General features: G+C 35.9%; 1 protein-coding gene across 1 annotated transcript in view; it reads left to right on the top strand.

The window, feature by feature from the left end:
* Positions 1 to 15,645, top strand: part of LOC104620846 (myotubularin-related protein 13-like) — a gene marked incomplete at both ends in the record, with an annotated part of 126,069 nt that extends 110,424 nt beyond the window's left edge. Inside the window, 9 exons of the mRNA XM_010287172.1 lie at positions 909 to 1,017; positions 1,754 to 1,867; positions 2,392 to 2,469; positions 4,793 to 4,906; positions 5,439 to 5,567; positions 6,322 to 6,420; positions 10,973 to 11,177; positions 13,493 to 13,602; positions 15,496 to 15,645. Coding sequence (XP_010285474.1) covers positions 909 to 1,017; positions 1,754 to 1,867; positions 2,392 to 2,469; positions 4,793 to 4,906; positions 5,439 to 5,567; positions 6,322 to 6,420; positions 10,973 to 11,177; positions 13,493 to 13,602; positions 15,496 to 15,645 — 1,108 coding nt within the window. The remainder of the gene's footprint in view (positions 1 to 908; positions 1,018 to 1,753; positions 1,868 to 2,391; positions 2,470 to 4,792; positions 4,907 to 5,438; positions 5,568 to 6,321; positions 6,421 to 10,972; positions 11,178 to 13,492; positions 13,603 to 15,495) is intronic.
* Positions 15,646 to 21,848: the final 6,203 nt, after the last annotated feature.

Below are 21,848 nucleotides of genomic sequence, written 5' to 3'. Positions count from 1 at the left end.
CTCTAAAAAGCCTCATCTGCATCCAGTGTTTTGAAGTGGAAAACTAAATGTCAAGCTATTTGGTGGGGGTTTTTAGGAAGACGACACCTAATTCTGATTCATCTGTTTTAAAAGATGCTTGTATTTTAGTAGCATATTTTTATTTAAAATATTTCAGAGATGGGCTTAATTTTAATATAGAATAAGAAGGAAAAACTATTGAAACTAAGTTTTGGACTATGTTTCTCAATGCTAAAATAGTCAAGAATGTAAATTTTTAACAACTGTAAATCAGGTGTTGAAATGCATTGATCAATTTAGATCCAGATTTTCACATTGCTCTGATGAAAACACTACATTTTTTTAAATTGTGAAATGAGGTAAACATTTTCTGAAATATAGCATTCTATACCTGATGTTTGGTTGTCATTTCAACATCAAAGCAAAAGATGTCATTTAAAGATTTCTTATTAATGATATTTTACAAAAGGCTGAATTGTAGGTGTCTGGCTAAAAACTAGCCATCTTTTTAAAAATGGAAGTATCATGCATGACTTTAGTGTCCCTAGTTACCTAAAAGTTGTGGACAAATATAATGTCCATGTAACATAAACGTTACCAATATAGATAGTCTTTTCTTACTTTGCAAAATACACTTGTTTACAATAAATTGTGAACCCTAAAATACAATAATTTCTGGAATTCACATGACAGATGTTCTTTTAACAGTGTGGCACTTCATAATGAAGTATTTAATAAATCCTTTCATCTTTTGTATTTTTAAAATACAGGTATTTGTAGTAAATTTAACATGTAACAGGAATAATTTTATTTTATTTTATTTTATTTTGGTTTTTTTTAGAAAAAAGCTGGTGTATGTGAAGGGATAGTTGGGAGCTTTTATTTTATTTTATTTATTCTTTTCACAGTTATCCCTATATTCCAATTCTTCCTGCACAGCTACTGGAAGTTCTCAGCTCACCAACACCTTTCATAATTGGTGTACATTCTGTCTTTCGTAATGACATTCATGAGCTTGTAAGTATGTCTACCCAGTATGTTCATAGTCCCAATGTCATTTGTGATATTTAGTTGCAGAGATTTTCCATGATTCAGAGATGCTTGTATGAACAATACATATACTTTAAAAATATTACTGTAGAAGGCAAGGCAATCAGGAGGAGAACAAAGAAAAAATGTCAATTGTTTTGTGAATACATTGAGACTATAAAGTAGAGGAGGGGAATTATTTTATTCTAGTGCAGGACGGGAACAAATGGATCCATTTCCAGCTTTGTCATATATTTGTCATGAATTTGAACAATTTGCTTACGATTTTCAAATGTATCCTGAATTATTTTATTTTCTCCTTATTTTTTAAGCATATGCTTGGAGAAACTGAACCAGGGTTACAGAGGTACCTAGAAACATGTAATTTTACTTAGAGTTGTCATTACTGTTTCCTTTTGCAAACAGCGTATTAGATATTTCAAATCACGGAACACAGACCTGGAACACCCAGAAAGAGAAGTGGCTTTTGAAAGTTCGGCCTAATTTCACCTTCTTAGGTTTACATTAATTTTTCACAGCTAGATTCAGTAATATGAAGTATTTGGAGTATTTTCTTTATCAAAAGCATTCTATACATTAAAATTAATACTGTTTTAGTTGGTTTATTTTAACTTATGTGTGGATAATGAAATTTGAACTTCCGTGTTTTTAAACTATTCTCACAGTATGCACTACCGATAATATTTTTGTTTGTTCTTTACAGTTAGATGTAATCATAGCAGACCTGGATGGAGGCACAATTAAAATTCCTGAATGTATTCATCTTTCTCAGCTGCCAGAGCCACTGCTACATCAGACTCAAATGGCGCTTTCTCTAGTATGTTTTGATACAAACCCCGTTTTCATTATCTTGAAGTTCAACAAAAGAATAACCCATTAGTCTTAAAGTTTATTTGTATGATGCCCTTATATTAATATTCAAGAATGATTGATTCTGCACTAGGGAATCACCAAAATAGTAGTTCAGTTTGTGTTTTTACTATTATTGTCGTAAATTGGAAGACACCTTATTTGGAGGCTTCTGAACAAATCTTCTTATCTTAGAGAAGACTTTTCTGTCTTGTTAATCTGTTTCAGATGAATCAATTCTAAAAACCCCAACTATATTGATTAGCTTCATTGACTGTAATAAGATTTTTAGATAACCAGCTCACTTACAGAAACCTGAAGCTGAGAAATTAATCCCACCTTTATTTCCATACAGTCTTCATAATTTAAGTCAGTCTATTGTTTGAGGTACTTAATATCAGTGAATATTAATTTGAGAAAAAAAGAAAAAAAAAATTTGTCCTTTCCTCAGCCAAATGAGGGAAAAAAAATTTTCTTTAAAAAATTCTCTAGGTTTTGCATCCTGATTTGGAAACAGCAGATTATGCATTCCCTCCCCCACGAACAGCTTTATCACACTCAAAAATGCTGGTAAGATTTCTGTGTTATGTCTGACTTCCTTAAGTAGAAACCTGTTGAAATTTTAGACTAACTTTTTTTTAAGAATTTCTACTTTGTGTTTTCTTTTCCATATCCTTTATAGTATTATTGGTGGAGCAGAGAAATGCCATTGGACTTTGCATTCTGTGCTCTAATAGCACTCAAGATATTTGTATTAATATGAAAGCACCTTATTTTCTTTTAATATTGCTGTCTATTGAGTTAAATCTGTACCTTCTCTATTTTGTAGACCAGTAAAGCTGCAGCCTTTTACCTGAGTGGACAAACTGGTCTCTTTGTGTGTGTGTATGTGTGTGTAAATGTTAAAATCAAACTCTTTTACAGATACCCCATCCCCCAAGGAAAAAAAAAAAAGTTCAGAAACACTAAAAATGTCATTCAAGATCTAGATTTTAGAGTAAATATGAGTAAAGATGGGAGTGGTAGCTGTGTCAGCAAAACATAAGCCACTGGTTCTACAATAATAATGATAATTATTGTGCATTGTATGTTTGGACATACTGGGAAAGGAGTTACGTGTTTAACATTGGATTTGGCTTTAATGAACCTCAGCCTGAATGAAGCAATATGTAATTGTCTATACTAAAAAAAGTCTGTAGAACATTTTCTACTAAAATCTAATTGATTTAGATTAAAAGTAGTTGTGAAGCCATGATAACTTAACAACTTGGTAAAGCTGCTGTTTTTCACTTGTAGGAGTGTCTAGAATTGAACACAAGTTGGTAGTCCAAACTAAAATCCAAAAGCCATTAAATTTAAAAACACACTTTGCGTTTTTTGTGTAGGTGTATTCAAAAACATACAACCCTGAAGTGGTACAATATATTTGTTGTTCTTATTTCTTGCTTTAAGATTGTTTTTTCATTGCTGAAGACAGAAAATGTCATCCAGATTGCATTTAAACCGATGGCAAAACCCAGCTAAGATTTCACTTTGAATGGTGAAGTTATAAATTAATATAATTATGTATCAAAATAAGAATTTTCTTAAATCTGAAAGAAATTACCATGTTTTCGAGTCATCCAGAAGGGGTACAAATGTACCTGTTAAAATCCTAGAGAGCAGCCTGGACACAGAGAAAATTAAGAATCCCTCTCAGTAAAGTGAACCCTTACAAAACTGAGTTAAAATAGAGTAACACCAATCATGTTCCACAGAAGAATAAACAGACATCTAGAAAAATATTGTAATAGGACAGCTTGATAGAATCTTGTATATTCTGAAACTTAGTTCTTTAAAAAAACATTACAAGCTTTAACTTATTTAGGTTGTATTTGCTTGTTGATTAGCTGATCAGCTGTTTACCTGATTCGTTAAGCTAATATTTTTTGTGCTTGTAACTTTTAAAGTTAGAGTTTAAAAGACCTTTGAGACACCATAAAACTTGAGGTCATAAAACAGTTTTCAAGACCTCAGATTTCAGGTGTGGCAGCAGTCTGAGTAGGTACCTGAGCTAAGATAAAATAACGTGGGTGGCACAGGATTTGGTGACAGTCTCTAGTTGCATCTGAGCCAGCTGGAGATGTCGCTGCCCCAAGTCTGCCCCCAACTGTTCACATCATTTCCATTAACCCACTGATGTTTATTTAAGCACTCCCTTACTCATTTAAAGCAAAATAAACCAGGACTTCAAAGATCTACCGATTTAAACTTTTAAAACTAACCCTGGCTTGTTCTGGCTGCAGTGGATTGGCAAGCGAAGACTTGAGTTGGAAGAGTCCTAGAGAAGTAGCTGAGCAAACGTCGAGCAGTCTCCCCAGCTGGCAGAGCCACAGCGGACGTCTGGTGATGCCTGTGATGCTCTGAGCCTGGCTCCGGCAGCAGCAATGCCGGCTCCTGTGGTTCCCTGCCACCCCGTCCACTCCAGTGACACTGCTTGTGTAGTGCTGCAGAGCCACACTTATTTTAGGGAATAAATCCAGGCTAAAATACGCCCTTTCCTTTATTTAGTGTTGGTTTTCTCTCATGGCAGTTCCTTCACATGGTTCACCATGTGCCCACCCCAACAGTTACACTTGCATTGCCCAGAGGCTGTTGTGCGGGCACAGAGAAGAGCAGTAGGAGTGAAGGGGTGAACATGCACTAAATCTAGTCTTGCCATCTGAGGACAGGTCGGTGAAACTCTGGCCTCATGTAAGATAAATCCATACATGTACAAGTATCTCCGCTTTGTATGCTACACTGCTGCATTGTTTGATGAATTTGTAGGTGTTTCTTGGGTAGCTTTATACAAAATGTGGGAAAGTTTTGAATATGAAAATGTTTTGATAGCATATTCAATTCCTGCTTACAGGATAAAGAAGTGCGAGCAATCTTCCTTAGGCTATTTGCACAACTTTTCCAAGGATACAGGTCCTGTCTTCAGCTGATCAGAATTCATGCTGAGCCAGTAATTCATTTCCATAAGGTAAAAGAGAAGCAGTTATGTATATTTAGTTAATATTAATTTGTGTCACGTTATTCCCACAAGCTTATGTTTTGTACAAATGCTAAAGTTTAAAAAAATAAAATAAAATAATCTATATGTGATAAGCATATCATTTTGACATAGCACTATATCAGTGTATTTTAGTGGGACTAAGTGCAGGGACAGTGATGAAATGTGAAACAAAGTTAACATCAAAATGTAATACAAAGAAACGTCTGAGGAATCATTAAGGAATTCTGAAAACGTATGTATGTAATTAGAAGACAGTGCTCGAAAGTACTGGTTTTCTGTGTTACTACCTGTGAGATTTATGAAATGTGTGCATCAAGCATCCTGTTACATCACTCTTGAATTTAACTATAAAAAGATACTAGGTAATAGAAAAGATTTAATTAGAAAGTACCACATATTAGCATGAGCTGGTGAAAATGTTTAATTGCTAGTACATAAATAGTTGGTTGTAGTTTTGATACTGATAAAATACATGTATTTTTTTCTATTTCTAATCCAGGCAGCCTTCTTGGGGCAGCGAGGCTTAATTGAGAATGACTTTCTAACCAAAGTTCTCAATGGAATGGCATTTGCTGGTTTTGTGTCAGAGAGGGGTCCTCCTTTCAGAGCCTGTGATCTTTTTGATGAGGTAAAAACTGTTTCTATATTGCCAAGTAACCTAAAATGTACCTATGATATTTCAGCATGTGAAAAACTATTTAAATGCTCCTGAATCCTCAATGTTTATTATATAAAGTTTATACTAAACTTCTCAATTCTCATTTTCTGCTAAGCATACATTTCTAGTTTACTTCCATAAAACTATGCCCAGCTCATATGTATGAAGTTAAACAGTTGCATAAATCATAGTAATGCTGTTCCTATTGTCGGGTTTGGAACTTCATAATGCATCACATTATTTTGAATAATTTACTTATATTCTTAGAAACATTGAAAAAGTAATTGAGAAATACTAAATTAAATACGTATTCAACAATATAAACTGGGACAAACATTTCTTCTTTTTAAAAGTAATTTTATGTTTGTTTTTACTGTGCTGGCTTTTATTTGACTGTAGAGTAGAAATAGAGTTTAGTATTAATTGTGCATAGGAGTAGTATATACAAGAAATATGGATTGAGTTATTAGAAATGTTAAAGCAATGTTTTAGGTATGTAGGACTTCCTCTGTTAGGTAGGACTACAAAATCTAGTAACAGAAGCTCTATAAGAAAGTGAAAATGTCACATGTTCCAGAGCAACGTGACATTGCACATTTTTCAGTGTTCAGTTTTCTTTGCTCAGTTTCAATTTAAGATTAACATTTCCTAACTTAAATAGGAAAGAAATTAATTTTAGTTGAATTATCAACACTTTTATTCTTTTTGTTTGTTTGTTTTAAAGTTGGTAGCCTTTGAAGTCGAAAGAATTAAAGCCGAGGAAGGTAATCCACCAAAAATGATAAAGCACGTTAGAGAACTTGCAGAACAGCTCTTCAAAAATGTAAGTTTACTGTACCTGCTACACTTTCAGAGTTGAGGTAGTAACATGAAAAATTCTTGTTTCTGAGATTGATCCAGTATTTGCAAATGGAGATGACCACTTGTGGTAGTCATCGTCTGTGTTATGACAGAAGACTTTGGAACTTTAAATGTCACCGACGTTATGCATGTGAAGGAAGTTCAATATAATAATATATATGCTAATATTGATTTACATGTAGCTACTGCTACTTAGCATTCTATTTTCTTAGTGTGTATTCACATAATGTATATAAACTATTATTTTCTCTGCTGCAACCTGTCTGTGCCAAATACATCTCTTTTCTTGCCTCTCAACAGTTTTCCATATAAATACTGTACATCCAGTTTGGCATAATGATGTATACTTTCAGCAGATCTTTCCTGCTGTGCAGCCCGGTCCCCATGGCTGGTGTGCTCAGCCAGCACTATGTCATTTCTTACAGCCTGTTTCTTGGACTCTTTACATTTCCTACAATACCGTTTCCAGTTTCACTCCTGCCTTCCTATCATGCCTTTATGTTACATGGTGCTTTTGTAAAATCTCTTACCATTCCATTTGCTGGCGGGGTTTTTTTGGTGGTTTGGTGTTTTTTTTTTTTTTTTTGGCATTAGCTAATCGCCCTCACCCTTGCACTTCTTGTTCAGACCCCACAGAGCAATATCTATTATGCAGTCAGTTAACACCTTTATTGCCCTTTCTTTTCTATATCCCACTCCCCCAAAACTATGATTTACATCTATTCTTCTATTAAAAAAAAAAAAACCACAAGAATTACTAAGTACTGCTAACTTCTGGTGGCGCAGGTTGGCTTGTGTGTGTGTCTCTTTTTTCCGAAATGAATTGCATGTAAGCATGAGGGAAGTAATTCTGCCCCTGTGAGAACTCCCATGAGGTCATGAGGTGACTCTGCTCTTGTGAGACCCCACCTGCAGTACTGCATCCAGCTCTGGAGCCCTCAGCACAGGAAAGACATGGACCTGTTGGAGCAGGTCCAGAGGAGGCCACAAAAATGATCAGAGGGCTGGAACACCTCTCCTGTGAGGACAGGCTGAGAGAGTTGGGGTTGTTCAGCCTGGAGAAGAGAAGGCTCCAGGGAGACCTTGTAGCAGCCATTCAATACTTAAAGGGGGCTTATAAGAAAGATGGGGACAGACTTTTTAGCAGGGCCTGCTGCGATAGGACAAGGGGCAATGGTTTTAAACTAAAAGAGGGCAGATTTTAACTAGATAGAAGGAAGAAATTTTTTACAACGAGGGTGGTGACACACTGGCACAGGTTGCCCAGGGAGGTGGTAGATGCCCCATCCCTGGAAACATTGAAGGTTGGCTTGGACGGGGCTCTGAGCCACCTGCTCTAGTTGAAGATGTTCCTGCTCATTGCAGAGATGCTGGACTAGATGGCCTTTAAAGGTCTCTTCCAACCCAGACTATTCTATCATTCTATGATCTTGTCAGTGTCAATGCAATCTTTGTTTGGGATAAAATTAGTATCTTTTCCATAGGAAATAAAAACTTTACAACCAGTGCCCTCAGCAAGCTTTTGGATGGAAAAATACATCTATGTATTTCAAGTAAATGGAATATGTGAATAGTAAGGTGTGTGAAATGAGGTTAATCTGGCTTTCATATTGTCCTTCACTGCAGAATTTGTGTGTCTGTCTTCAGACACACTCATTCACTCACTCGCTTCATTTCCCTTTTCCTCTGAAATTGCCAAATAACTATTATAATTTTTTTGTATAAGACCAATCGCATTTTAACCTACCTTGTCGACCCAAGATGTTAGAAGAGAGAGTAAATACATCTCTGTGGACTAATTACACTTACTGTTTGTGTACTTAAAAATGTGTATGAAATGTTGTGTCTTGTCCATATGTGATGTAGCATACTTATTGGAGTATCTTAACACTGACACTTTAGACTTACAATAAGAGAATGTATCTTGTGAAAATGAAGAAAAACATCAGGCACCAGAATTTTTGTTACACAGATTCATTTCATCCATGAAATTTCATCTGTAATAAAATGTTACTTATTCTATGGTATACCTCCTCATCATATAGCAGTCTTTTAATGATAAGTACTGATGGAATCATCTTCTATTATGAGCTAAGTTTAAGTTATTGGAACGCAAAACTTCTGAATAAATATCAAATTCTCTGCTATTAATTTAATAGTGGTGCCTTATAGTGTCAGAAATAATTGATTTTAGTCTTTTATTATGATGAGATTGATTGTGATTGAACTGCTACTTCACTACCACTAAGTCAATGACTGAGTGTATTTAAAAGTCAGATTTTTAGTAGTTATGCATACAGCTACCTCTGAATAAAGCACTGTGATGAGTAACATTGATTCTGTAAGTTGTGCCTAGAGCTGCCTGATTTTAAACTCACTGCATGACATATTTTGACATCTTGTTCCACAGTTTAAATAGTCATTATATGGTAGCTGTGGCAGTCTAGATACATATGAGAAAAAGGGTTTGTTAGGGAGAGATAATGTTTGTATTAGCCTAGCTGGTACAAGTGGAAAATCTAGACAAGTTTTTGGCATATACTGCATCAGCAGTTGAAGACATTAAACCTACATTCCTAATAGCATATACAGCTGGGATTATGTTTGTGATGGCCAAGATTAAAGTAACTCTTTCTGTATGTTTCCTCTGGATGTCTCTTCTCCATGAAATGGAACATGGAATAGTAATTCTTCCTTTCTGGCTTCTTCTGCTATGTGTCATCTGTTAGCCCCTGCTGAGATTGTGTTCCCTTTCTCTGCCTTGCTTCTCCCGGCATCTGCTGCTCTCATCCCCTTAGCTAGATTTTTGGCTTGTTTCATTAAACTTTCCTCTGCAGAGAATTTGTGTGGCTAAGTAGCTGGTTTGTTTTGACTGCTATTTCTCAAGTTGATGCATTTGATCTCCTTGTTGTTTTTTGCTTCCGTAAAAGAAAGTGTCAAGCTAGCTCCAATCTATAAGTTTTATTGCAAGCTAGTTTTGCTTCTACAACAGAAACCTAATTGATCGCTTAGCACTCTTTGGCAGTGGTACATAACCAGTAATAAGTAACAGCATAGAGTTAAATTGGAAAACAGTAAATTCAAACATGATTAATGAAAACCCAGGTATATGAATGAAGAGGTGAAAATATCCTGTTTTGTTTGATTGATCATTACACACCTGAAGACGTAAGATGATCCTGTGAATAGTAGTAGAATCCTTGTGGAACATGTAGATCTCAGCTGTATTTTGGAAAAGGTACAACCTGAAGCCAGAAAAAACCCAAACAGACAAGAAATACTATCAACCATTTGAGGAAAAAAATTAAAAGAAATAGTGACTTTTCATATCTTGTTCTCTTCAGGATGTCTTTCAGGAATATATGTTTTAAACAAGCTGAAATCAATGTGGAGGTAGTTGAGTGAAACTTAGTGGTTTGTGATATACATGATCTTTCTGGTTGCTGAACACCAGAGGCAAAAGATGCATGACCACATATAGGAAAACATACTGTACTGATGCTGTGTCTGGTACTGACAAAAGCCAACAGAGCTTACCTACATAGAGCAAGTCTTCAGATATCCCACATACAGTTGCATCTCTGTTGTATGATACAGGTTGTATTTTGCTAATGTCTTCAGTATTGCATGATGTCACTATCAAGACATATAATAATTACATAGTAGCAGATGCAGCAATTATTTTGGCAAAACAAATAAGTCGGTGTTCTGTCATGTGATGATTACATTTTCTTTTAAAGAAAAAGAAAAAAAAGACCATAAAAGAGTGAGTGAAAAATCATTGTAGGCAAACATTTGTTTTCACAGTGGAAATTCTGATACTTTTGCAACAATAGAATTATTTTCTGTCCTTTGAGAACACTCCAGCGTCTGATGTGCCATCTTCTTTTTACTTTCTGTGTAGTTTAGGCCCATCATGTATTCTCTTCAATCACCAGTATTAACTTTTTTCATTTTTTTTTTTTAGTGCAAACAGTGAGCTGTGTGACATATATTTATGGGACATGCAGAAGATAGAAAATTGTTCCCTAATGAGGGATGGCCATATTTTGATAAAACATGGTACAAAAATGAATTTTCACTTTGTAGTCTTGATCAAGATGAGAATATTTCTCAGTACTCGGTGAAGAGATTGTATGTTTTAATATTCTTCAACCCTCCCTCTAATGAAGAGGTTGATTGTCAAACTAATTTCTCTTCAAGTCCTAAGTATTCATTAAGCTGCATAAAATCAATCTAAGTTAAGCAGTGATTTTCTTTTGCTTTCTTTTATTTTGAATTTTGCGTGTCAACAAAAATAATTTTATAAAAGCCTTTAACAAGGCTGGAAGTATTACAGATAACGAATCAAGGGTGATACAAGTATGAAACATGATATTAGTCAGCTGCATTAGATACTTGGCTTCTTGATCTGTTGGGTATGACAGATACACAAAACAATAAAAAAATGGGATGAGACAGATGGTAACATCGCATAACACATTTGTGTGTAACCTTTTGCTTTTGACCTTCAGGAGAATCCCAATCCCCACATAGCGTTTCAGAAAGTGCCGCGGCCCACGGAGGGCTCCCACTTGCGAGTTCACATCCTCCCTTTCCCCCGGATCAATGAGTGCCGGGTGCAGGAGCTCCTCCAGGAAGGCCTCGCAAGGAGTCAGGGTGCCCCCCCTGCCAGCCGGGGGGACAAGAAGTGCGTCGTTCCAGCGGGTCCCCCTGTTGGTATGTTTACTTGTTCCCCAACTTATCTATTTGTCATCGTGTCTCATGAATTGAATATATAATTAGCATGGCTGCAATGTGTTGCTCCCAATTTCATGTTAATACAATGTTTTTAGTGACTGTAGTAACCTTTAGTACATAGACTTGCCTGTTTGCCTTTGCAATTTTAAAAGTCCTTTTGCCACAACCTTTTCTAAGAAGTCAAACATTCACAGTGGAAGTGGCATAACTACTAACAACAAAAAAGGATTTGATCTGAGTTAGATTGAACCATTAAATTAGATATTGTCTACTCATCTAGGTCTGATGAATATCACCATAGGTTACTTGTAGGACTGGCTGAACAAAGCTTTGAACTCTTAGGGTTTCTCCTTTGACACTAGTGGAAGACATGTAAATTACTGGAAAAAGGCAAGGAACGAACATAGCATATGTGTCAAAATAAATATACCTATATTTAAATATAAAGAACAGATATAGACATTGCAGGCCTGTCAATTTAATTTTAATGCCGGAAAAATTCTATTAGTCATAGTTATATTCATCAATGTGAATGATGGTGTAAACAAGTACGTGTAGTAAACTCGCAGGACACATGAAAACTGGCAGAGCTTGCGAAACTTTGTAAAAAGTGCAGTGATTCAAATCAATCTTGAAAAATTAGAGATCTGGTCTCTAGTCTCAGTTGAATTTTGTCCTTACTGTTTTTCTTCAAATAAGGTATTGCACTTGCATAGGCATGATCAGCTGACTAGGCAACAGTTTTTCAGAAATTAATTTGGAGATTATAATGATCATAGGGCAAACATGACCCAACTACATCAAGCTATTGCAAAAAAGACAAACATCTTAGTAGGATGTATAAACAGGAGTACAGTCAGTGAACTCCATGGAGAAATCCTTTCGTTGTACTCAGTAAGACCTCAGCTGGACTGTTTGTGTCCATTTTTGGATACTGGAAGACTGTCTCCGGTTTTGGTTCTGTTGGAGGGAGTCCAAAAGAAAGCAACAAGAATAACCAGCGTTCTGGAGAATGTGACCTACAAGGAAAGATGGAGAGTTGTTTAGACTGAAAAATAGAAGACTGAGGGAACACATAATAGCAGTCTTCAATTACAGAAGAAGCTGTTAAAAAAAGAGAGGGAATAATCTGTAGTGATAAGAAATAATGGGTTTAATTGCCGCACAAAAATAGAGTTGTCAGGAAAAACTTGGTAAAACGAGGATTGTGACACAGTTGAATGAATTTCTTGTGAAGCCATGGAGTCTCTGTTATCACAGAACTTTGGGAACATGTTAGACAAACATGCGAAATAACATAAATACAGCTGATCCTGTCTAGGGACAGCAGGATGAACTAGATGGCCTCTTGAGACCTCTTCCAGGCCTGTTTCTTTTCGGGTTTGTGCAAGAAGAGGATAAACTCTATTCACCTGCCTTTGCTGTTAACTATATCATTGAATCTGTTACTTAAAGGAAATTTAAAGGGGATGTGCTTGTGTTATGTTGTCTTTCTTTAAAAGGCTAGATGCAAGAGAAGGTTTTCTTTCTTAATAACTTAATTTTTATGTTAAAATTTTGTTTGATTTTTGGGTTTTTTTGGGTTTTTTTTCAAGGAACAGCTTTCACAGTAATACTCCCTGCTGTCCTGTGTGTCAAAATCCTTGGATATTAGAAGGTCATTATCATCTACAAGAAGGCCATATTCTGCATTTATATGCTGTTTACTTGATAATAAAGAGAAAAAGAGAATGTTAGTTCTTCCATTCTGAATTTTCTTGAAAATTCGGAGCTAAACACTGCATTAAGAAAATAATCTTTAGATGTCAGCAAATTGGAATCTAGATAAGAGAACAGGTTTGTCAGATTTTATTCCATGTCACAGATTTTTTGGCATGGCCAATGAATTTTTTAGTAAAAAATAGTTACCTACTGCTACAAAACAAGCAAGGCTATGTAGTTCACTGCAAAACACACACACGCACACATATTTATATTTTTAATTCATTTGTATTTATTTATATATTTCATTAGTATGTTAGAGGTTGCCTGTATGAGACAAATGGAACAAGTAGTAAAGAGAATCAACTGTTCCAGTTAAAATTCAGAGCACTGTCTTCTTCAGATAGTACAGGAAAACCAAAGATTTAGGATTTCATGTTCCCATCTGTATATGCCTAGTAACGGTATTTGCTTAACAGAACAAAATGGAGGGCACATTAATTTATTTTTTTTATGTAAAGAACTTTCTGATATTCTTTGTGGCTCTTGCAGAAGACTTTTCACACATGTATATTCTTCTTTTTCTTTATTAGTTTCCATTATGGAAAAAGGAAGCACAGTTTTCAACAGTGCGCAAAGGCTGGAAGTTGTTAGAAACTGCATCTCATTCATCTTTGAAAACAAATTTTTGGAGACTGAAAAGGTAATAAAATGAAATTTTAACTTTCCTAAATCAACCTCCGTTCTGCTAATGAGCAAATGGAGACTGACCTTGTCATAAAGTACATTTTAAAGTCTTGTTTCCAAAACTAATGATTATTTTAACCATTTAAATGAATGAAGCAATAAAACTAATCATTTAAATGCAGTAATGTGTGTAATATGAAGCTAATGGATTTGAAACCCTTTTTGATAATTTATATTACCATTACAAATAGTATTGCCCACATGATTTTTTAAAAAAAGGGGTGTATATTAGCCTAACAGTATTGAATAGGAGGAATGTAAACAAAAGGCTTACATAGATGTGTCGGTGTTAGTCAACCAATGCTCTTTTGAAATTTTCAGTACAGTAAATTCTGCTGGTTGTAAAAATCAATAATTTTATAGAACTCGGAGATGAATATAAATATTTGTCATGTCTGTACTCACTAAAATGTACTAGGGAGTTGTCAGCTCAAGACAGTGTGCAGCTCAAGATACAGAAAGAGCGTATTTTGATTTATAAGTTATGTTACGGAAATGCATATGGGCAAAGTCCTAATAACTTGTGTAGCTCTTTTTAAAGAGTTTTGATGCATGTGCAGCACAGTAGTTTTTAACCTCTTTCAACTTACAGGCGCTTGGAAAATTTCAGTAGTTTTTTGTCCCCCTGCGTAGTAAATGTGTCCTTGGACAATAGGCTACCTTTTCTTATTTATCTGTTACCACCTGTTAAATCTGTCCTACAGGGCCACAGTTGATAATCACTGATGTAGCACTTGCTGCATCTTTAAAGCATTGGCATAAATAATAAACAGTGCCAAATTCTATTGGCATTGTTTCAGGGTAAACTGCGTAACAGTCTTGTGGCCTCATTGCTATGAGAGGTATGCCACTTCTAAAGCCATTTGTCATATACTGCTTATCAAAAAGCATGCTGGTTGGCCTTGATGTGCTAACTTGAGACCTGGCCTGGCTGGTACAGAATAGAGCTTGCTTTCGTGCACAATAATCCATTTCTGATTTCACATCCATTCAATGCCTGTCCATATTCAATGGTTTCTATTTACAGATATAGGTGAGTGTCCTGGTTTCGGCTGGAATAGAGTTAATTTTCTTCCTAGTAGGTGGTGCAGTGCTGTGTTTTGGGTTTAGGATGAGAATAATGTTGATAGCAACAACTAAAACATCAGTGTACATCATTTAAGTAATGTTTGCACTAAGTCAAGGACTTTTCAGCTTCTCATACTGCCCTACCAGCAAGGATGCTGGGGGGCACAAGAGGTCGGGAGGGGACGCAGATGGGACAGCTGACCCCAACTGGCCAAAGGGATATTCCATACCGTATGGTGTCATGCTCAGTATATAAACCGGGGGGCAAGCTGGCTGAGGGCTGCTGCTCGAGAGCTGGCTGGGCATCAGTCAGCAGGTGGTGAGCAATTGCATTGTGTATCATTTATTTTGTATATTCTACTATTGTTAGTGTTGTTGTTATTTCCCCTTCCTTTTCTATTCTATTAAACTGTCTTTATCTCAACCCACAATTTTTTTTTTTTTTTTTTTTTCTTTTCCCTCCCCCTGATTCTCTCCCCTATCCTACTGCAGGGGGGCAATGAGGAAACAGCTGTGTGGTGTTTATCTGCCTACCGGGTTAAACCATAACAGTGAGAAATGCTGTTTAATGCATTTGGAAAAAGCGTAGGAAAAAATTAATATTTAATGACTCAAGCTAAATCAACCATTATGTGAAAGGTTGATATTTTACCCAACGAGTCATTTCCAAAGTTACGCTTTACTGTATTGTCACTTGCAGTTTAATAAAGAATGAACAAAATTTAGTATGAATAGTGCCATTTAATTTCATTTTCATGAAGTTAGTTTTTCTTGTCTCCAGACCCTGCCTGCAGCTCTGAGAGCCCTAAAAGGAAAGGCAGCTCGGCACTGCCTGACACAGGAATTAGGCCTGCATGTTAAACAAAATCGAGCAATACTGGACCATCAGCAGTTTGACTACATTGTGCGAATGATGAACTGTGCTTTGCAGGTACAGTATGTGAAGGTTTTGTTCTTTGGTTGTCTTTGTTTTGTTATTATGATAACCAAAAAATTGTTTAGAATGATGTGGAGAAGCAAAGTAATTAAATTATAGGATCATGTACTACAATGATGTGGCAGATACTACTTGACGGTGGATTTAAGATATTTTGTTGTCGAAAGGATAAGGACAAAACACTCACTCTGTGCAGATCTGCCTGATACGAAGAACAGAAAGAAAACTGTTCCCATTATTAATAGTTTAGGTATAATTTAGTTTTGGTAAGTATTGAAGTGATTTATCTTAATGGCTTGAAGTACATTTTGTAATGAATGACTCTTGGCTTTTCTAGGTAATTTTCAACTCTGAGCTCCTAAAATGTGTATTACCCACCGCTAAGTTAAAAGAACCATAAGTGAGTCCTCTTTGTCATCACAAATGCGAACATACTTCAAGAACAAAGCATACTTTCTGCTTCCATGATTCATGGTGGTAGTTCTACTTGCCATGGTGACATCTTAGTTTGTCAGAGGCTCACTGAAGGTGTTTGTAGTTCATCTACTAAGTTATTCTAATGATAAATAATTTTGTGACAAATAAACATCAGCATACGGTGGCAGCTACCTATGAGAGTAAAATATGTGAGTGACTTCTTTTGAGTTTCATTTGAATAATTGTTCGTTTTAGCTTTACTTGTTGGCAGGTCATTGTTAGAAATATTTTATAGACATCAGTGTTTTCAGTCTGATATCTGAGAATATAATCAGGTGGGTTTTTTTAATTTGTAATGTGATCACATTTGGTTATAATTTGCCTCTTGTTGCCCCTAAGTTATTGTCTCAATTTGATTAAGACATTGGTATTTTTAATCCCACTCTCCTCTAACCTCTAAAAATGGCTGAAATTATTTTTCAGCAGTTTGTTGATCCCTATTTTTAGAAAGTTATTGTTACATACAGCTTTCACTTGATATAGAAATAAACATTGAGCAAATGCTACCTCAGGTAGAAAAATCATGCAGAGGAAACAGATAGATCAAGTAAGGAGGCATAGTTTTTGTGCTTTTTCCCCCCAATAGTATTTTCATATCTTTGAAAATATAAAACAGAAATTTCCACTTTCTTTGTAATATATCTGAATATAATAATGTAATGTAATATACCCCTGACACTGAGCAGCTAGTTAGAATCAAGTATGTAGTACATCTACTTTTATGACATATGAAATTATTTATTAAGATAAAAGCATGATTTGTCATTTGTCTGTGCACTTTGTTCAACTGCATCATTTGGAACAATGTGTAAATTGTGATATTTTGGAGCTTCCCTGTATTGGTTCAAGAAAAAAATACATTGTCAAGAACTTAAGTAAGTTTGCCCTTGCTGTAGTGGGACTTAGCAAGCCAACAATTTGCTGTAGAGACATGAATTCTATTAGCTGCAGGTTGTAAGACCAATTTAAACAGTGTCTGTTAAAAGGATACAAAAATCTAATTTAAGAAATATCGTCTTAACTGTAGATGTATTCAAGATTTAGGGAAATACATTAATTATGATGGAATTCTGGGGGGAGAGTTAGATTGCAGTATTGCTTTAAGACCTCACCGAACTATTGGAATTGTAGAAACCTAGTCGTACCTCAAGCATCTTGTCAGGATTTTTCTGTTAACGTTATTGCATGTTCCTGTTGGCTTCTGTGGGATACAAACTAGAATATTGCTGTAGCCAAGAGGCATATAGCAGCTGATACAAAAGCTGAAAAGAAGGGAAGGCCTCAGGCGTAGTCGATAGGTTGGGCAGAGCTCTGGCTCTCTGCTGTTCATGCTGGGTTGAGCTGGGATGTGTGTGCTGCAAGCCCCAGTCTGATGCTTTTCCCTTGGAAATACCAGTCTCTGCTGGCTCACTTGCTCATGCACAGAGGAAATCTGATGCTCCCCAGCCACCAAACCTCTGCTACTGATAATGTGAATTGTTGTATTCCAAAAGGTATAGATTGGCCGTTTCCAAAAGTGGCTTTTGAACAAGAAACTATTATTGGCAATGTACTGAATTCTTTGTCTTACTGGGAACAGAGCCACATCTTACAAAACCAGGAAGATTGCATTCTACGAGTTTATTGCAGGTCCCTCCGTTACTATTCAAGATTTTCCTGGTTGTTTAGTGTCAGGTTTTTTCTTGTAATAGAATATATTCTGTTGTTTTACTGGAGTCCATAAAAATAAAGCTCGGATGCTTTTTCAGAGCTTCTGTATACTCGTTTTGTAGATGAAGAGCAGTACATTAACAAAATGCTAGTAATAATCCCACCGTATATATTGTTGCTCATCTCATTGTATCTGGTGTGACGTCTGCTACCACAGTGCTTGAGAACAGATTAAGGAAGAGGAATAAAATATTCATACCATTGCTTGAAGTTAATAGCTGGTTTATTTTAGTGAAAAATTACTCGGGCTGTATTTTGGCCAGTATCTGATCTCTAGCCATTTTGCAACTGGGAGGAAGGGAGGGTGGTATTTCACTGATTTCTCTAGAGATGGCAAAACTTGGGCTTGCCAGATCTCTGTGGTGTTTCTCAGCTTGAATCTCTTAGTCCAAGAGTGACATTCTTTTGAACTATTCTTTTTTAGACTATTTACAGTCTGAAGGTGCCAGGCAGGATCTCGTTGCAAATTTTTAATAGGCCTATGATCTATGGAATAGCACAATAGAATTTCATATTAATCTGCCTTATTTAGCAGATAGGCATCTGCATGTCAAGCCTAGTGGTAGACTTTAGGTGGCTTCACAAATACAGTTGAGGTAAGGCATGATGGAGTAAGTCAACACTGAAGCGTTAAAAACATGCTTTACATGTGTCTTTTTGTGTCTGGGATGTATTGATAATCTATTGCTGCTGAAATGAAAATTAAAGAAGTATTTCTGATTGTTCTTGGTAGTAGGAAGATCAAAATGACATGGAGATTGTATTGCTCATTGTTTAAAGCAGATGTCTTCTGTTGAGGGCAATTAAATTCCCAGTTATTTGCTTTTCTCTCTTCTAGGAGTTGTCATTGTCCACGTGCTAAAAACTTTATTGTCATGCCCTAAGAAAGAATTTTTCCCCTGACAAATCATATACTTGGACAAGCATTTAAATCAGGCTGTATTACAGTTAAAAAACACCTGCAGTGTTGTGAAAGCTTAGTGTATCGATTGATAATTTATTCATACAGATAGCACTGTGATGAGAAAAATGTGATCCCCCCCCCCCAGGAACTATTGCTGTGGTGTTTGCTATCTGCTGCTGTGGCTACCTCAGAATAATTTGCAATTACACATAAATTCCTATTTTAAAAGGTTTTTTTCTCTTTAATTTTCTGTAATAAAAAGTTTTTCTCTGACATTTCGGAAAAGACTACTTAACATTTTTTGCCACTAAAAAGCAGTTTTTATCAGAGAAACACTTATTCTATGTAATCATGTTTCCAGCAACACATTGTATTTTTAATACTCATTAAGAAATAATGGCAAAAACCACAGTAGTGCTTAATTTGATAAAATGTCAGTAAAGGCAAGAAGAGGCCTGAGGATGATAACTTCTCCCACTGTTTAGGTGGAGAGTACTTAATAATCAGAAACAATTTTTATATTAAAAACACATTCTAAACAATTTGCATAAAATACTTTACAGTAATAATAAGTCTTCCTAAAAAAAATTTTTTCTCGGAAAAGATTCTCTTCAGATAATGCAGGACTATGAACTATCTTCCTTTGGTAGTTGGAACAGATAAAACTTTTTGTTTAAAAAGAAAAACTCCAAAACTACAATGCTGGAATATAACATTTCCTCTGTAAGGTGTTGGTCAGTAATATTGCCTAACTGCATATTCATGCTTTTCTTTGGCAAATGTGGTCGAATTGTAAAACATATGTGCCCCAGACATCTGGAATACTTAAATCTAAATGTGGTTAGAGTGGGAGTAAGGTGCGTAAAACTGTTAAACACATAAATACTTCCAAAATTCTGGTTTTCAGGTGTAGGTAAGGGGTGGGGTCTTCCAATGAAGTGATTTAATCTGACAGCCTACAAAGTCATCAGTGCTGGTTTAGGACCTCGTTTGCTCCAGTGTTGTGCCTGTGAATACACATGTTGTACCAGTGTAACAGAGGGAGTATCTTTAATAGTAGATAAATTATTCATTAGTGCTTTGGCTGATTTCTATTAGATCACTAGTGGCAATAGATCATAGTGGCAATAAGCAGATGTTTATTTTTCAAATCGAGTATACTAAGTATTCTAAAAGTATACTTGTAGTATACAGTATTAAAAACAAGTGTAAGAAGTCTTAGTAGCAATCAGGACAAAATTAAAAATTTAACCTGTATTAGGTTACAACAAAGGTACATTTGGGCCAGCATCTGTTCTCCAACAATGACCAAAAAGCAGAATAAAGATAATATTGATTAATTTTGCCTCTAGAATTTCGCTTGTGACTCTTTCATATTGCTTTGGTGTAATAAGGGCCTCTTTCTAGCACTTACTACACAGTCTGTTGTGAAAGAAACTTTGATATGCAATATTAAAAACGGTGGCATTCTATAAATAATAGTAAATCTATTTTTTTTATGCAAATAACTTTTGCATTGTATTCTGCACCACATAAAGTTTAAAAATTGTCAGTCAGTTCTCAGAATTCAGAGGTTTGCGAATACCATCCAATAACAAGAAAGATTTTATTACTCCTGAGAGAAAGTCAGCCGTGTGTGTGTATCATATGATTCAAATTCTTGGCAATATAAAGGTTAAATGAACTAGCATTTCTCATATTTTATGTTGAAAACTATGTTGCCAAACATCTTTATTTTGGAGGGTTATAATAGGTTTTCTCTCCTTTCAGACTTTTATTTCATGGCCTGCCTTTTTTACTCAGTTTGACTTGCGTTCCTGGAAGTAGAGACTCTCACAAGTAATGTCTGAACAACAGCAGTATTTGACAATATTTTAAAGGTATTTTAAAACATAGAAAATCCATCATGAAGAGAAATCATGGGAGTTTAACAGGGCAACACTTAATTCTATTAATGGAACAGTTATTAACTATTTGATCTTTTTCATCCAGTTAGTCATATTAATGGTATTATTTAAGTGAAAGAAAGGACATTCCAGTGTTTAAGGCTTGGACTTGAAACTTCCAGATTTAATTCCATATTGTACTGCAGATTTTTTTTTTTTTTGTCACAATGGGCACATCATATAGTTTCTCTGGTCCATGGTTTATTACTCAAAAAGTAGAAATAACAGTTTTTCCATCCTGTTGACTTTTCAGGGGTTCACCTATAAAGTTCTGGGCTTTATAAAAGCAGCTGCTGTTTCTGAATCTTTCTGATGATGTCTTTTTCCCAAGAAATTGCAAGATACTAGAATGTCATTGCATATGGCCGAATCGATGGTGCTCACATAATTTCTCTAGGAAAAAAATGAAAGTACACTGCAAAAGAGTGTATTGCTGATCTGTATTTGTTTTTCCCTGTTTTGCTCTGAGGAACATACTGTTATACTCATCCCATCTCATTGGATGGCCACACGGTGCAGGAAGAATCCGTTCACAGGCATCTTTTTATGTAATCCAGAAAATACAGTTTCTTTCTTTGCAGGGTTGCCCACGTATGTATGACACTCAACATTGCAGACTTTTTAGCTTTATTACTGCTGCTACAAGATCAGCCCACAGTTACCTACTCTGCAGGTATCAAGGGAGATGACTAGCCTGACATAGCACTAGCCATTTTTCTCTGGGCCAGGACTCTCCCTGTGGATGAGGCAGTGTCCAAGTAATTTCTTTTTGCATTACTTAGGGAGATTTGTGCAATGGTCTCCACACAGAGGTGTCTGACTGGTTCTGCATGTGTGTCCAGGCACCAAGGTGGTTGTCTCAAGCTAAAGTTAAACTGCCTCTATGGTTTTAGTGAGGAATTTCTTTGATGACCAGGCAGCAGAAAACCATGGCTGCTTTTCACACTGGCGCTGTGCCAGATGAGATGTTCAGGAATGAGCTTATGTGTGGCTGGGCAATTCCTAAATCGCAGTTTCCCTGCAGACTTCGAGACCCTACTTCTGGTAATCTGAAAATGTTTGTGCCTTCTGCTAGGACCTACGATCCACAACTATTGCGCGAGCCTGTTACTTAAAGAAAGGAAAAGAGAAGGGTTAGCAGTAATGACAGTCACATGATG

The sequence above is a fragment of the Phaethon lepturus genome, unplaced genomic scaffold, assembly GCF_000687285.1.
Source record: "Phaethon lepturus isolate BGI_N335 unplaced genomic scaffold, ASM68728v1 scaffold365, whole genome shotgun sequence".
Taxonomy (NCBI): Eukaryota; Metazoa; Chordata; class Aves; order Phaethontiformes; family Phaethontidae; genus Phaethon; species Phaethon lepturus.
Note: the sequence above shows the minus strand (reverse complement) of the source record. Positions and strands in the feature narration are given on the sequence as shown.